The sequence below is a fragment of the Bubalus kerabau genome, chromosome 16 (genome assembly GCF_029407905.1).
Source record: "Bubalus kerabau isolate K-KA32 ecotype Philippines breed swamp buffalo chromosome 16, PCC_UOA_SB_1v2, whole genome shotgun sequence".
Classification (NCBI taxonomy): Eukaryota; Metazoa; Chordata; class Mammalia; order Artiodactyla; family Bovidae; genus Bubalus; species Bubalus kerabau.
Genome location: NC_073639.1, coordinates 22615869 through 22632207, shown reverse-complemented (window position 1 = coordinate 22632207; position 16339 = coordinate 22615869). Strand labels below are relative to the sequence as shown.

Below are 16339 nucleotides of genomic sequence, written 5' to 3'. Positions count from 1 at the left end.
CATTTATAAAATGAATGTTGACTAACAAGCAACTATTGAGATTAATTAGAAATTTCTGAATCTTATCCAAAGGAAAACAAAGACAGACTCTTGAAATTTGAACTCTGTATCAATTTTAAGCCAAAACTAACTTGGGGTGGGGGGGGGAGGATAGCTGTAGATTAACAATCCTATGAAGTCTATTGTAATTTTAACATATTGCTACTAAAATCAGGGGTTAACACCTATCAGAATCAGTCAGACTCATATTTCTAAATTACTTTAATGAATTAGTTCAATTCTTACAAACCCTCATGGTGAGTGCACCAGAGAACTTAGAAATTTTCTTCACAATTATCTGCTTTCTTCTTCACGATTTCACTGGCTTTTGCTGGGTTTCACCCCAGAAATTTAGAAAGACAAAAGAGAGTGTTCCTATCGCCCCCCAACCCCAGCCTTCATGAAGCCTTTCCTAATTCTACCACCTTTTGTAACTTCTCTAACACTTATTTTATGCTTTGCTGGTTAAATTATTTGTGAAAAAGCTTTGGTTCTAGTTTCTGCCACTTATTTCTGTAACCTAAGGCCAGTAATTTAAATCCTTGTATGGCCCAGTTTCCTCTTTCACTAAATAGTAATATTACTTACCTCATATAGTTTTGAGAATTAGATGCAGTGATTTCCTTAAGAATTTAATAAATGGTGATAATTTCTTATCATTTCTATGTGATTATAAGCTCCATGAGATCAGGGAGGGCTAGCTCCACCCCACCCCCCCAACTTTTTTAGCCAGATGGCATGGCATGAAGGATCTCAGTTCCTAGACCAGGGTTCAAACCCATGCCCCCTGCAGTGGAAGCGTGGAGCCTTAACCACTGACTGCCAAGGAAGTCCAAGGGAGGCCTGTCTTAATCACCTTTATATCTGTTATAGTTCCTAACATAGATTCTTCATATAGTAGGTATGTAAGTATTTCTTTTATTTATTAAAGTTAAGGACAACCGACAGACCTTACAGGAAAAGTAGCAATCCAAGCACAAACTCATTATCCTAATGATATATTAATTTCACATCCTGATTTGAAATACTGAAAATCTACTTTGTAAGAGGATCTGAAACACAAATATGTTTAACAGTTTCTAATTTGATAGATCTTTCTCAAGACGTCCTCTCAAGGACTAAAAGAAATACACAAATTTCGTAAAACCATTATATATTCACAAGTTCTACACACTAAAGATACGCATCTTTTAAAATTATTTCTAGTAAACTTTTAATTGAAAAAGATTTTTTCACTTAGTTTCAAAATTCACCAAGTGCTAAGGCCTCAGCCTTAAACACCAGTCATTTGGAGAACATTTATAAAAAATCCAGTGACTGCTTTACCACCTGTTGCACATCATCCACACTCTCAACCAAGGTACCGAGTCTCTCCAGTTGCTCTTTCCATTTATGGAAATCTGCTCAAAGCTAAACAGTTCCAGAGAGGCAGCCAAACCTCTAAGTAAATCTATCTTTAGGTGACCCTGCTTACTCTTATCTGCAGCTTCACTGAAGCAGAGGCTTCAATCAGTCCTTCTAGCTCAACTTTAAGAAACTTACTATTAGTAAGTACAAAATGTATTACCATTCTCAAGTATTTTTTTTTCAAATTACCTCCCTACAATACTCATGTGCACTAAAGAACCTTGGGAAGCAGCTTCAGGGTTTTAAAGTTTATTCTAAGAACTTCATTCTCTTTAAAGTCTGCTTGTGTTGCAATTTAGCTGTTGTCTGAGGTGCTATTAATAAACTACCCTGGGTAAACTAATTCCTTATGTAATTGTATTAAGACACACCCTAAAACTCTACCATATTAAAGTTAGAGCTCTGAGTATTTGATAATAATACAGCAATAGAATCTTACCAGATATTTTAATGTTTTAAGTTATAAACAAAATTTCCCAACAGTTACATATTATGCTGCCCCGAATTCCTACATAGCTTGAGGTATATTTTCAAAACCATGATTTCATGGTAGTTATGTCAGTTAAAATTTCCTAGCTCTTATTTCCAACCTCAACCTCCCCTTTCTAAGTTCAAAATATTATTTCTCTAAAATATCGTACATGTACATAGTAAAACAAAGAGAAAACATACAAATTTAAGAAGAATATTAACACATTTATCCTTTAAATTTAGGATGAGAATATTAAAAATGCATCAATTCTCTATGAACTAATGATCAGATCTTATACTCTGCTATGTACAGTCAATAAATGGTTGTTTAGGATCTACCCTGTGCTACAAACCTGAGATACAAGTGTGGAAAGATCTCTGGCCTCATGAAGCTTATACAAATAGTTCAGAAAGTATCGAAAAGATAAACAGGAGTAAAATATTTCAAAACAAAGATGCAAAATAATTTGACAGTTTCCACGAATACTTAATCCATTTTGTTGAAAGGCAACACTATCTCCTTTTACTCTTCTTTTGTTGACATAAGTCAACAAGTAGTTTTTGGTAACAGAAATTTAAGAAATATTTTTCCTATTCAACTTTCCGTAATAATTGAAAACTTTTCAATACTATTTTATTCTTATCAGTAATTCAAATACAATTTGAATTCAATACAAATATAACTAAATAATAATTCAAATACAACTAAAATTCTGCACAATTCTTAAGGTAAATAAAAGTGTTGTGCCATCAAAGTAAGTAAACTTACAAGTGACAGCTGAGAATTATTATCTCTTACTTAAAACCTGATTTACTGGTGTTTTTCTAGGCCTATGTATTAAATTTATGGGAGTTAAAAAAAACCTCATTTTAAAAATAGAAGCAATGAAGCAAAAAGTTATCTGACAGGCACATCATCAACTAGTTACCACTAGTAGTTAGGTTGCTGGTCAACATTCCTTGAAAAACTAAATGTATCAAATAAATTTCAAAACTATTTTGATCAGTGTCAAAATTAAATTTGCTTATGCCTTCCTTTACTATTGGTAAGAGTCCTGTTCCATTTCTAGCTTTCTAATCAACTGGTGTTTGTATGGTGGATGATTCCAGACTCACTCAACAGCTGTTACTAAATACCAAACTTGGTAATTAAGTCTGACAAGAGACATACCTCTCAGCTTTGCAGAAGAGAATGCTGGCAATAGACTTAGCTCATAACAATGTTTTTAAAAGTCAAAAATAAAAATTAACAGCAATTTGACAGCCATAGGAAAAATTAGAAAACACTTCATTAGGTGATAGTGGTATTCCCCTACAAGACCATAAACTAGTATTTACAAGGCCATCACTCAACTACCACACCTGACTTACCACAGCTTATTCTCTGAAGTCCCAGGACTGTAACAGTAACAGATGAGTAAAGAACACAAATGAACACACTGAAAAGGAGGAAAGATAAAGGTATCCATCTTTACCTGTGCCCCTTTGACTTTCTACAGCTTCATTATAAGGTTAAGAACGGAAAGAGAATAAAATAATTTTCTAAAGTAGAGCTGTCTGATAACAAGAGCCACATGTAATTTTTAAATGTCCAGCAGCCACATTGAGAAAAGTTAGTGGAAAGTGAAATTAGTACCTTTGATTTAACCCAGTATATTCAAAACCATTGCCTTTTCAACATGTAAAAGAAATTTACATGGTCAAGAAGTTTTCTACTGTTAGTTTTTATGTTTGAATAAAATTAAAAATTTGGTTTATCCATCACATTTCAAATACTCAATCGCCAAATAAGGCTAGTCGCTATGGTACTCAAAGTGTAGACTAATTAAACTATAGTACAGCTATTTGCAAACATCTTTGGTCAAAGAATCTTTTTACACTTTTGCTTATATAAGTCTCATGTTTAGATATTTATCCTATTTGAAATTAAAACTAAAAAAACTTTTACTTTTATAAAAAGTAACTTTTTCTTAAAAGCAAAAATTTAAAAAGTAGTTCACATTTCTGCAAATCTTTTTAATACATAGTAGAAAACACTGGGGCTCTCATATTTGCTTCTTCATTTGATCTGTTACATCCAGCCATGTAGCCTCTAGAAAACTCCCGTGAACATTCGTAAAAGTGAAAAGGCATATATCTTAGCGTTATCATGAAAATAACTTGATTCCACAGACTCCCCTTAAAGAGTCTGGGGGGACTCCCAGGAATTTCAGTTTTTAAGAACCACAGGTGTAATTTAGTATCAAACATAATTAAGAACACCCAAATTCTATCCTCTTATTTCTGTAAGTTTTAGCTTCTAAACATAAAATCAATGCGTGGACAAAAAATTATAATTCCATTTCCATAAGTACGATAGTATTTTGTCAACTTACTTGCACATGAAGTTTTTTTAACTTTTCAAAAATCAGAAACACTCTCCTGCCTGCCCCTTTCCACCAGTTAAATTTGTCCCTAAACGAAACTGATGGTGAACTACCTGGAATGACTATTTACATATTGATAACTTACTCTTTAACTCAATTTTTTATGAATTTTAGTACTAATGCTGCAATGAATTCTGAAGAGTAATTTCTTAAACACATTTTCAAATAAATTTTTAAAAAATTAATGCCATTCTTCCAATTTTATTTCAACACAGGCCCTCATTTTTTCACTGCTTGCTAAATTTTTTTTTCAAATTAATGATCTTTTCAAGGTTGATACTAGGTATTCCTGTTTATAATAAATTAGATTTTCAAGTTCAAATTTCATGATTAATTTTGACAAAGTAGACAGATTTGTTCTGTCCGGGAAAATACTCAGGCTGCATTTCCAGAAAAACTTCCCCCTTCCCCCTTCCCTTCAATAACTCAAAGCAGAACAATACTTTTGGTTACCCTATTTCTCAATTCTCTAATTCTCCACTTTCCCAATTTTCAATTTCTCAAAAAAAGATGAAAAAAAAAAAAGTCAAGGAAAGCATGTACTTGATAATAAGGGAGAATATTTTAAACTTGAAGTCTTCAAAAAACACAGACCACATGTACACAATACTTTTGCATAAATATTAAGGAATATTTATTTTTCCTTACAGACTAAAAATGGGTCTAAATTATTAAATAAACTATATCTTGTGTCTTATTCAACATACAGACACTTACAAAGATTGGTGAAAGAAGTTAACCTCGCCATTACATAATGACCTTAGACAAATTCACTCACATGGTGTAAATAAATCCAAGAAAATGAGAACCTTCACTTTTCATTAAATATATCTGAGCTGCCTATAGTTTTAGAGCTTTAAAAGTTAGTAGAAATCACCTAGTCAATCCTGTTCTCTTACAGAAAATGAAGCTTTAAAGCAGTTTAGGGACAGCAGGATGAAGATTCTTATCTCCTGACCTCAGGGTCAAGGCTCTTTCTCATATATCATGTTGCCAGTGAAAGTTTTTAATAAAGTATGTCAAGTCTCTACCACAAAGAAGTATTTTGTATGTTAAAATGAAAGTTATTTTTAATAAACAAGTGTATTTATATTTACTTCATTCTTCATTCAAACACCTCTGACAACATAAACACTGATAACTAAAGCTGAAGTTGATAGCTAAAGTTGACAGTTAAGTCTCTAAAGGAGGAAAATAAAAGCAAAAATATATCCTCTAACATCTTAACATATAACAGTAGTGATAATTCTAAGTACTTTGTACCTACTTAGAAACAAGTTATGCTAATAATATTCAGTTTAAAGCTTATCTCCTGTAAAAGTTTTCCTTACTATCAGTTATTCTATTCTACACTTATCATAAACCCATACAGCAATCACTTTAATTAAATTTAACATTTATGTATTATATAGATTGTCACCTGTCTCCTCAATTAGACTGTAAACCTTTGTGAGGAATAATTCTAACATTTGATGACTTCGCTCAAGGGAATAAAAGTATCATTATGTCCATTTACAAATACAAACCCTTTAAACATTACTCTCCGAACATCACTGGAAACTGGCAGCAATAAAAATTTAGATCCATGATTCTTCATTTTCCAGGTCACATTTCCTCCCCAACTTTTTCAATGAATAAACCTTGGATAAACTAGCAAACCTGTCTCAAATTTCCTTCTAAAACAGAGTTTATAAAGGAATTTCAGATTACATGAACATGACTGAGGAAATATTTGAAAACAATTGTATTAAAATGTATTCTTCACAGAACACTATTATCACAAACTTCAATTGTAAGATTTGTATATCCTTGTGAAATGCAGCAGAACTGGAAAACAGCATTTCACTTTAAAAAAAAATCTCATCAAAAGAAGATAAAACTTTTGTATTTTTAAAACTGTAGACTATCTGTACATATCCACTCCTAGCAAAATACCTACAGATCACATTCGGTTTTGATAATGCCAAAAGCTTATAAAAAGGATCTTCTCTTGGCAAAATTAAGATTTCTTATCTTCACAGTATTTTTAAAAATTCTTACTGCATGGGCTATCCTAAAGTTCTCCTAACCACTAGGAACGTTTCTGAAAAGGTACATGCTCAACATGACAGACCTAAACAAAAGTATTGTTAGTACCAATAATATAAAGCCAAAAATTCTATCCCTTAATTCATACAGTATTAATAGACTGAACTTACACAAAGGGACCAAGTTCTCATTGTACTCTGCCCCTTTTTCACTAATATTTAAGATCTTGCTCTAATCAGAAAATAACTGTCAAATGTGCTTTCATCACTACTCACTGTGATTTTTCTTTGGGACTGTGCAGTGTTACATTTTAAAGATTAAGTTCTGTTAAATACACATTTATGATTTCTCCCAATCGAACTGAAACAGTTTCCCCAACTAAACTACTAACTTCACTGCCTAAAAACAATGGATGGAAAACAGACGTAAGACCTTTCACAGCAATGCTCTTCGATGACTATTCCCCATCTTCCAATTCCCATCGATGGCGATATGAAACAGAACCCAGGGAAAGGAACATTTATGTTCACTACAGTAAGTAAATCGTACTCAAGCACTGCTACGCCTATTCAGGACTCTCACTGCGCTGTCTGCTATTAAGTAAAGCTGCTTTTTCTATGTAACTTAAGTCCGTGCCCTTCCGCTGCAGCAGTGGCGCTGCACATCCCCCACCCCCGCGGCCACTTCCGTGTTTACACTCCTCTTCCCTCCAATTCCATGCGTACATTGTCAGCTTCACTCCCGCCCAATCTTCATTGGCCCAGCGCGGGCCCGGAGTCCCGCCCCCAGAAACCAACGTTCTTATTTGGAACAACTCAGCGAGCAGATTGGAACCAGAGGCCTGTCAATCCCGTCCGTTCTGTCCTCTCCGAGGCGCTTCCGCTAAGGTGGGAGGCTTGGGGGGGAGGGGTAAGGGGGGCAATTCCTTGCGGAGACTTCCCTAGGGCCAAGACTCCCTCCCGCCCGCCCCACCTTCACCCACTGTTTACCAAAATAAACGTTCTTCTCTGACGCCCCAACGCTCCGGGGCAGGGGTACAAAATACATTCCGTGTCTTTTCCATTCTCCCCCCCTAAAAAAAACAACCCACGAGGGAAGGGGCATAAACCTACTTCTCCACTGCCGCCCACTAAACGAGGAAAGGGAGGCGGGCCCTTGAGAGAAACACCACCCCGGGCCGCTCCACGTTATTAAGTGATCCTTTCCAGAACCGTTACTCCTGAGACCGCACAAGGTGGAGATGTGAGGACGAGAGTCAGTTTTTTTTTTTTTTTTTTGGCGCGTATCGATCTACCGGACATGGCCCGGGGCTGCCTCGTCTATGCGGAAGTCGAGGATTTGTGGACCAAGTCTGAAAGAAGGACGGGGCGGGAGTGGCGAGCGTCCACCCGAGAAGCCGGCCGCCCCCGACCGCAGGCAGTAGCGGCCTCTCGGGTCAGACAGCGTGGCAGGCGCTGCCGGGAGACAACAGCCTCACTCACTTCCTGGTTCCTCAGCAACTGGGGTGAAGCGCACAACTCGTCCGCCCCCGAGTCCCCAACTTAACTGCGGTTCCGTTCCCCGGCACCCGCTGCCAGCGCTCCGCCCGGCAGCTGCCGCCGCTGCTCCACAAACCCACCCTGAAGCGACAGCGCCGGATTCGAGGCAGGTTACTCTCCAAGGTGATCACTTCCTGATTCGTCGCCTCCATTACTTCATTCACTACCCCCCTTTCCCCCGGCCGCCCCAGTGACTGATGGACATGGTCCCCCCTGCACTGACCGCTACAGGGGAGCCACCCCGCCTCCTGTGCACCCCCTCTCCTGCTACACTGATGCACCGGAGGAAAGTTCCCCTGTCCTTACCAGCCCGGATGAGCAGATCCAGCTGGTTCGTGGGTCCCTCATGCAGAGACGTCGCCATGTTTATCCCGGGGCTGGAGCTGCTGCTTCACATTGACTTACACCGTGAGCAGCGGCGGCAGGGGAGGAGGCGGAACCCGCGGCCGGAGACACACGCCGTGTGGCCGACACACACTCACGCACTCGCACACTCAGACGCCCGGATCCTTGCGCGTCCTCCGACAGGAAGCCGAGGCCGGCCCGCCTCCCGCCGCCGGGCTGAGAAACCCCACCACCTAACGGCAGGGGCGGCGGCGGCGGCGGTGGCCGCCTCGGCTGGCAACGCGATCCTTCCGCCCCGCGCCCAGACAGGAAGTCCCGGACGCCCGCCCCGGAGAGCGGCCGCGGCCCGCAGCCTAAGGGGACACCTGAGGCTGGAAGTCGCCCCGCGAGCCGCGGCTAGGACGAGGCCCCTCGGCAGGAAGAGGCACATTTCACGCTCTGCGAAAGAAAAGTCTGCAGTTGTCCCCACTCTAGAAAAGAGTCATTAATCAAATTTTCTTTCTGGAAAAGATCTTATCCTAGTCCTGCAGCTGTAAATAAAGGTAGCTGTTTAACTTGTTTGGCCGTGTCAAAGCTTATGCTACATGTAACCCGTTCACTTGAAAGGCTGCACTTTAAAACAGGAATACCAACTAAAAAAAGTCATACCCGGAAAACATTATAAAAGCTTTCCTTGAACAAAGTAAGGAGCATCCAGTTACTCTCAGGGACCGACTTTGTCCTTTCTCCTCTGCAGAAGTGTTAGCACTCTAGATAACTGTTTATTAACAAACAGAACATGCCAACCTCTGAGAGATTAGATTATCCTCCCCCAGTTTGCTAGTCATGAAGTTTATGTACCCTCTTATATTTCGTTCATTCTGAAGCAAACGTACTTCACATCGTCTACTTTTAAAGATCTTTTTGATCAAACTAACCTTATTATAAATAACCTACATATTAAAATATAGTAGAAGCAGGAGCTAAATTGCCACTTAGTGACTACAAACTTAAACACAAGAAATCAAGCCTATAAAATGACTTAGATGAAGCTTCATTAAACATACACACACACAAAATGCTTCCTTGGTTTCAGAGTTTCATAATATTAAATAAAAAAATGTTGCCGTATAGTTTCTACACAAAACATAAAACAGTGCCTCCCTCCGGAATAAGTGTTCAAAAAGTATTTGCTGAATAAACAAAATAAAATTTTGTTACTTATTTTTAATAAGGTGTAATTCTTATGATCTAGATTTAATGAACTATACTGATAACTATACAAAAAACTTTTTCCAGTGGTAGTATTAATACAATGTCATTTTACAAATATTTGCCCAACATGTCAGTGCAACTTCAGAGTAGATTACACAGTCCATGACTTTTTTCTTTTCTTCTAAATATTCATTGATTCCCTTGGACCTTTCCCCTAATCCTACCACCATAATCCCCAGCCTCCGCAAAAAGAACCTATCTGCCATTTCCAAAGTACAACCTTCCCTTAAACCAAACAGGGATTTCTTCCCTGTAGTTAGGTAAACTTGCCACCTATTGGACAAAAAAACTGTATGACTGGTCACTTTTATTTTTTTTAATTTCTAGTTAATTTAAAATAAGGACCATCAATCTACAGGCAGTATCATAAACTGAGAGTTTCCAGATGAGAGGATGATAAGGAATATGAAGGAGCTAATTTCTAGCTTTAGACAGAACACTGAAATTGATAACAAACCCGAATTTCCACTCTTATCAGTCAACAGATATTAATATGTTTTGAAAGGAAGAGAGTGAGGAAAACTAAAGGTTTATTTTTTCTAGAGGCAACAATCTGACTTGGCTCAAAAGGAAACAAATTATCTTCTCACTGTGGGAGTCACTTTGAAGCATCATACATAACTTTCATCTTACTATTTGCTTCTTGAGGTGAAGCATCATACATAACTTTCATCTTACTATTTGCTTCTTGAGGTATATCTTTTAAGGAAGATAACAGTGTGTGTCTGTGTTATTTTACTCCGAATATATCTTAATTAAGGGGATTCCCTAGTGGCTCAGTACTTATCTGCCTGCCAATGCAGGAGATGTGGGTTTGATCCCTAGGTAGGGAAGATCCCTGGGAGAGTATTCTTGCCTGGGAAATCCCATGGACAGAGGGGCCTGGTGGGCTACAGTCTATGGGGTCATAAAAGAGTCAGACATGACTCAGCTACTAAACAACAGAATCTTAATTATACAGACCCATATCTGCCTTATATTTTAACTTCCAAGGGAACAGACACTGTGTCTATTTCTGCATAATACTTCAGTTAATATATACACATATATAATATTTATGAAATATTAATACAAATTATGTAGAAAGGCTAGAAAATATTCCTATATATGTAAAGCTCTTATAGAAACATAATTCCCTAGAGTTTAATGCAATTCCATTTTGGTCCTATAACTAGGCTTTCAAAAAACACCAATATAATAGGAATAACAAGCAAGGTGAGACCAAGTTACAAAATGGATGAAAAGTTAAAATCCACATTACTATTTTAGAAATTATAGCTGCTGGAAATATAAACTGGTACATACTTTCAAAAAAGCAATGAGTGTCAGATATCAAGAGTCTTAAAGAGGTAAATATATACTGATCTAGGAATTTCATTTCCAGGGCCTAGCTTGAGGAAATAATCAAGAAATTCAATGAACTGTTTTATTAAAAACATGTTCAAAGAATTTTTAACAACATCGTAAAATGTTAAAATATAAATGTGGCAGGACTAAAATATAATGCATTTCTTCCATACAATATCACTCAAGCCATGTAGACTGTGAAAATATGTGTATATAATGCATATATGTGTGTATATATACACATTCACATACATACATCTGCATTTCTGAAGATTTAAGATTAAGCAGGTATTCATAAGCAGAATTTTAAAAATTGAGTAAGGTTAGGTTAGCATGATAGAAACTTTATAGCAAATTCATATCCTGCTCATAACACTGCAGAATGACATCCTTTATATCAAAGTATTCCTATGATCTAGTAGGGAAAAAAGGTAAATAATAACTTTTACTGAAATCAAAGCCACCAGGGTAAGAGCTTTACCTTAAGTTTTTTCACCTATTCTGCTTTACATTTCTGTAACAGATATTAACACTCTGCTCATTTTATAGATGAAGAATGTTAAGCAAGGTCATGGTGTTCAAGAGAGCAGAGCCAGGATTTGAACCCAAGAACTCTAACTCCAGAGCCCTTACTCTCAAACACTTCAGTTCAGTTCAGTTCAGTCGCTCAGTCGTGTCTGACTCTGCAACCCATGAATCACAGCACGCCAGGCCTCCCTGTCCATCACCAACTCCCGGAGTTCACTCAAACTCACGTCCATTGAGTCGGTGATGCCATCCAGCCATCTCATCCTCTGTCGTCCCGTTCTCCTCCTGCCCACAATCCCTCCCAGCATCAGAGTCTTTTCCAGTGAGTCAGCTCTTCCCATCAGGTGGACAAAGTACTGGAGTTTCAGCTTCAGCATCAGTCCTTCCAATGAATACCCAGGACTGATCCCCTTTAGGATGGACTGGTTGGATCTCCTTGCAATCCAAGGGACTCTCAAGAGTCTTCTCCAACATCACAGTTCAAAAGCATCAATTCTTCAGCGCTCAGCTTTCTTCACAGTCCAACTCTCACATCCATACATGACTACTGGAAAAACCATAGCCTTGACTAGATGGACCTTTTGACAAGGTAATATCTCTGCTTTTCAATATGCTATCTAGGTTGGTCATAACTTTTATTCCAAGGAGTGTCTTTTAATTTCATGGCTGCAAGCACCATCTGCAGTGATTTTGGAGCCCAAAAAAGTAAAGTCTGATACTGTTTCCACTGTTTCTCCATCTATTTCCCATGAAGTGATGGGACCAGATGCCATGATCTTCATTTTCTGAATGTTGAGCTTTAAGCCAACTTTTTCACTCTCCTCTTTCACTTTCATCAAGAGGCTTTTGAGTTCCTCTTCACATTCTGCCATAAGGGTGGTGTCATCTGCATATCTGAGGTTATTGATATTTCTCCTGGCAATCTTGATTCCAGCTTGTGCTTCTTCCAGCCCAGCTTTTCTCAAGATGTACTCTGCATAGAAGTTAAATAAGCAGGGTGACAATATACAGCCTTGACGTACTCCTTTGCCTATTTGGAACCAGTCTGTTGTTCCATGTCCTGTTCTAACTTGCTTCCTGACCTGCATACAAATTTCTCAGAAGGCAGGTCAGGTGTCTGGTATTTCCATCTCTTTCAGAATTTTCCACAGTATATTGTGATCCACACAGTCAAAGGCTTTGGCATAGTCAATAAAGCAGAAATAGATGTTTTTCTGGAACTCTCTTTCTTTTCCAATGATCCAGTGGATGTTGGCAATTTGATCTCTGGTTCCTCTGCCTTTTCTAAAACCAGCTTGAACATCTGGAAGTCCACGGCTCACGTATTGCTGAAGACTGGCTTGGAGAATTTTGAGCAGTACTTTACTAGCATGTGAGATGAGTGCAATTGTGCAGTAGTCTGAACATTCTTTGGCATTGCCTTTCTTAGGGATTGGAATGAAAACTGATCTTTTCCAGTCCTGTGGCCACTGCTGAGTTTTCCAAATTTGCTGGCATATTGAGTGTGGCACTCAAATCTTTCAGGATTTGAAATAGTTCAACTGGAATTCCATCACCTTCACTAGCTTTGTTTGTAGTGATGCTTCCTAAGGCCCACTTGACTTCACATTCCAGGATGTCTGGCTCTAGGTCAGTGATCACACCATCGTGATTATCTGGGTCGTGAAGCTTTTTTTTTGTACAGTTCTTCTGTGTATTCTTGCCACCTCTTCTTAATATCTTCTGCTTCTGTTAGGTCCATACCATTTCTGTCCTTTATCGAGCCCATCTTTGCATGAAATGTTCCCTTGGTATCTCTAATTTTTTTGAAGACATCTCTAGTCTTTCCCATTCTGTTGTTTCCCTCTATTTCTTTGCATTGATTGCTGAGGAAGGCCTTCTTATCTCTCCTTGCTATTCTTCGGAACTCTGCATTCAGAAGCTTATATCTTTCTTTTCTCCACTGCTTTTCGCTTCTCTTCTATTCACAGCTATTTGTAAGGCCTCCGCAGACAGTCATTTTGCTTTTCTGCATTTCTTTTTCATGGGGATGGTCTTGATCCCTGTCTCCTGTACAATGTCACAAACCTCCATCCATAGTTCATCAGGTACTCTGTCTATCAGATCTAGTCCCTTAAATCTATTTCTCACTTCCACTGTATAATCATAAGGGACTTGATTTAGGTCATACCTGAATGGTCTAGTGGTTTTGCCCACTTTCTTCAATTTAAGTCTGAATTTGGCAATAAGGAGTTCATGGTCTGAGCCACAGTCAGCTCCTGGTCTTGTTTTTGCTGACTGTATAGAGCTTCTCCATCTTTGGCTGCAAAGAATATAATCAGTCTGATTTCAGTGTTGATCATCTGGTGATGTCCATGTGTGGAGTCTTCTCTTGTGTTGTTGGAAGAGAGTGTTTGCTATGACCAGTGCGTTCTCTTGGCAAAACTCTATTAGCCTTTGTCCTGCTTCATTCCGTACTCCAAGGCCAAATTTGCCTGTTACTCCAGGTATTTCTTGACTTCCTACTTTTGCATTCCAGTCCCCTACAATGAAAAGGACATCTTTTTTGGGTGTTAGTACTAAAAAGTCTTGTAGGTCTTCATAGAACCGTTCAACTTCAGCTTCTTCAGTGTTACTGGTTGGGGCATAGGCTTGGATTACTGTGATATTGAATGGTTTGCCTTGGAAACGAACAAGAGATCATTCTGTTGTTTTTGAGATTGCATCCAAGTACTGCATTTCAGACTCTTGTTGACCATGATGGCTACACCATTTCTTCTAAGGGATTCTTGCCCACAGTGGTAGATATAATGGTCATCTGAGTTAAATTCACCCTTTCCAGTCCATTTTAGTTTGCCGATTCCTAGAATTTCGACGTTCACTCTTGCCATCTCCTGTTTGACCACTTCCAATTTGCCTTGATTCATGGACCTGACATTCCAGGTTCCTATGCAATATTGCTCTTTACAACATCGGACCTTGCTTCTATCACCAGTCACATCTACAACTGGGTATTGTTTTTGCTTTGGCTCCATCCCTTCATTCTTTTTGGAGTTTTTTCTCCACTGATCTCCAGTAGCATATTGGGCACCTACTGACCTGGGGAGTTCCCCTTTCAGTATCCTATCATTTTGCCTTTTCATACTGTTCATGGGGTTCTCAAGGCAAGAATACTGAATGAAGTTTGCCATTCCCTTCTCCAGTGGACCACATTCTGTCAGACCTCTCCACCATGATACTCCCGTTTTGGGTGTCCCCAAACGGCAAACACTTCCCCAAGCTCCAAAGTAACAAGGCTTGTTTATCCGTTATGATGCATTTAGTACCTACTTTTCTGAAAATTCCTTAATATTCCTTCCTTCAAGAGGTAGAATATAATTTCCATCTCTCCCTTTGAGTGTAGGCTGAACTTAATGGCTCACTTCTAACAAACAACAGAGTTGAAGTGATCGTATGTGACTTCAGAAAGTGCTTGATCTCTTGCTATTGGGTCAATCTGAGGAAGCATCTCTGTGGAGAGGCCTATTAGACAAGGAACAATGGCATCCTGCCAACGGTCCTGTGATTGAACTCTCTAGGACACAAACCCTCCAGCCTTAATCAAGCCCTCAGATGATTCCATCCTCATGAAAGACCCTGAGTTAGAAACCATGCAGGTAAGTCAATCTCCAATCCTTAATCTCAAAAACTAAACAATATAATGTTTATTGTTTTAAACTGCTAAATTTGGGATGATTTGTTAATCAGCAAAAGATAACACAAAAAAGGAGCAGTTTAAACTCCCAACTCGTCACATTTTACAGCTTAAAGAAAGAAGGAAAAAGTTTAAAAATGACCTGTAACTTTCAACTACAGAGTCCTGAGCAGTTCTTTCCATGTCTGTCTGTATAGTCTGAATATCAATTCTTTCCTCCTCCAGCCTCTCCATTTTAAAAATAAGTAAGTCATCAAAATATAATCATTACCATTAAAGTCTACTATGAATGAATGAACGAATGAATGCATGTGTACTCAGTCGTGTCCGACTATTTGTGATGCCATGAACTGTAGCCCACCAGGCTAATCTGCCCATAGAATTTTCCCAGCAAGAATACTGGAGTAGGTTGCCATGTCCTCCTCCAGGGGATCTTCCTCACGGAGGGATCAAACCCACATCCCCTGAAGCTCCCACACTGGCAAGTGGATTTTTTTTTTTAACCACTGAGCTACCTAGGAATCCAGGTCTAATAGAACCAAAAATAATTACATATCCTTGGGTATTTGAATGATTTTATGGTCCTGGAATAACCAGGATGTAAAAATTCTTTAGAGGTATGTAAACATACAATTGTGTCTTACACCATACCGATTTTAATGTTTTTAGCTTATTCTGGTTATTTCCTTTGTATCTTTTATCTAGAAAAGAGAATCATAAAATCTTATGGTTGAAAAGGTGCCTAGAGACCACATCACCTAGAGATTTTGAAAAAAATTAAGGACCTGAACTGAACATCATGATCTCTTTTCCTGACTTCCATGAATCAAATATATTACACTTTAAAACCAAATATGTAACTGTGTGCTCTATTAGATACAAGTACCAAGGGCAACAAGCTTTAAAAAAATTACAGGTAGGAATCAAATGAAGGAGAAATTTTATCCATTTAATGTCATATACAAAATTTTAACATCCTGTAATTTTGGAGAAGGATAAAAACTTCCTATTTTAGCGATAGTAACTCGGTAACCACCAATGGTAGGGTTATTTGAGAATCACCAGCTTTATCCAATGCCCTATTTTACACATCAGGAAACTAAACCCCCAAGAAGTTAAATAATTTAACCAAAATCACATGGTAGCTTATGATTTCAAGGTTAAAAATTCTACAAAACAATATTCTATAAAACTTAGAAGTTACAACATGGATGAAAAGTTTAACCCATTTTACCATTTTATAAATTATAAAGTGTTGATGTTTTACTTTTTAATGTGAACGC

General features: G+C 38.3%; 1 protein-coding gene across 15 annotated transcripts in view; it reads right to left on the bottom strand.

Moving 5' to 3' along the window:
* Positions 1–16339, bottom strand: part of ELF2 (E74 like ETS transcription factor 2) — a 78325-nt gene that overhangs the window by 17798 nt on the left and 44188 nt on the right. Inside the window, exon 1 of one of the 15 annotated variants that reach the window (XM_055549842.1) lies at positions 8216–9408. The exons of 8 other annotated variants lie outside the window; for them this stretch is intronic. In XM_055549842.1, coding sequence (XP_055405817.1) covers positions 8216–8273 — 58 coding nt within the window. In that variant the 5' untranslated portion in view covers positions 8274–9408. Of the gene's footprint in view, positions 1–6803; positions 7076–7360; positions 7570–8215; positions 9409–16339 lie in introns of those variants that run through there. 6 more of the 15 variants (XM_055549844.1, XM_055549840.1, XM_055549843.1 and 3 more) reach the window with 6 other exon arrangements.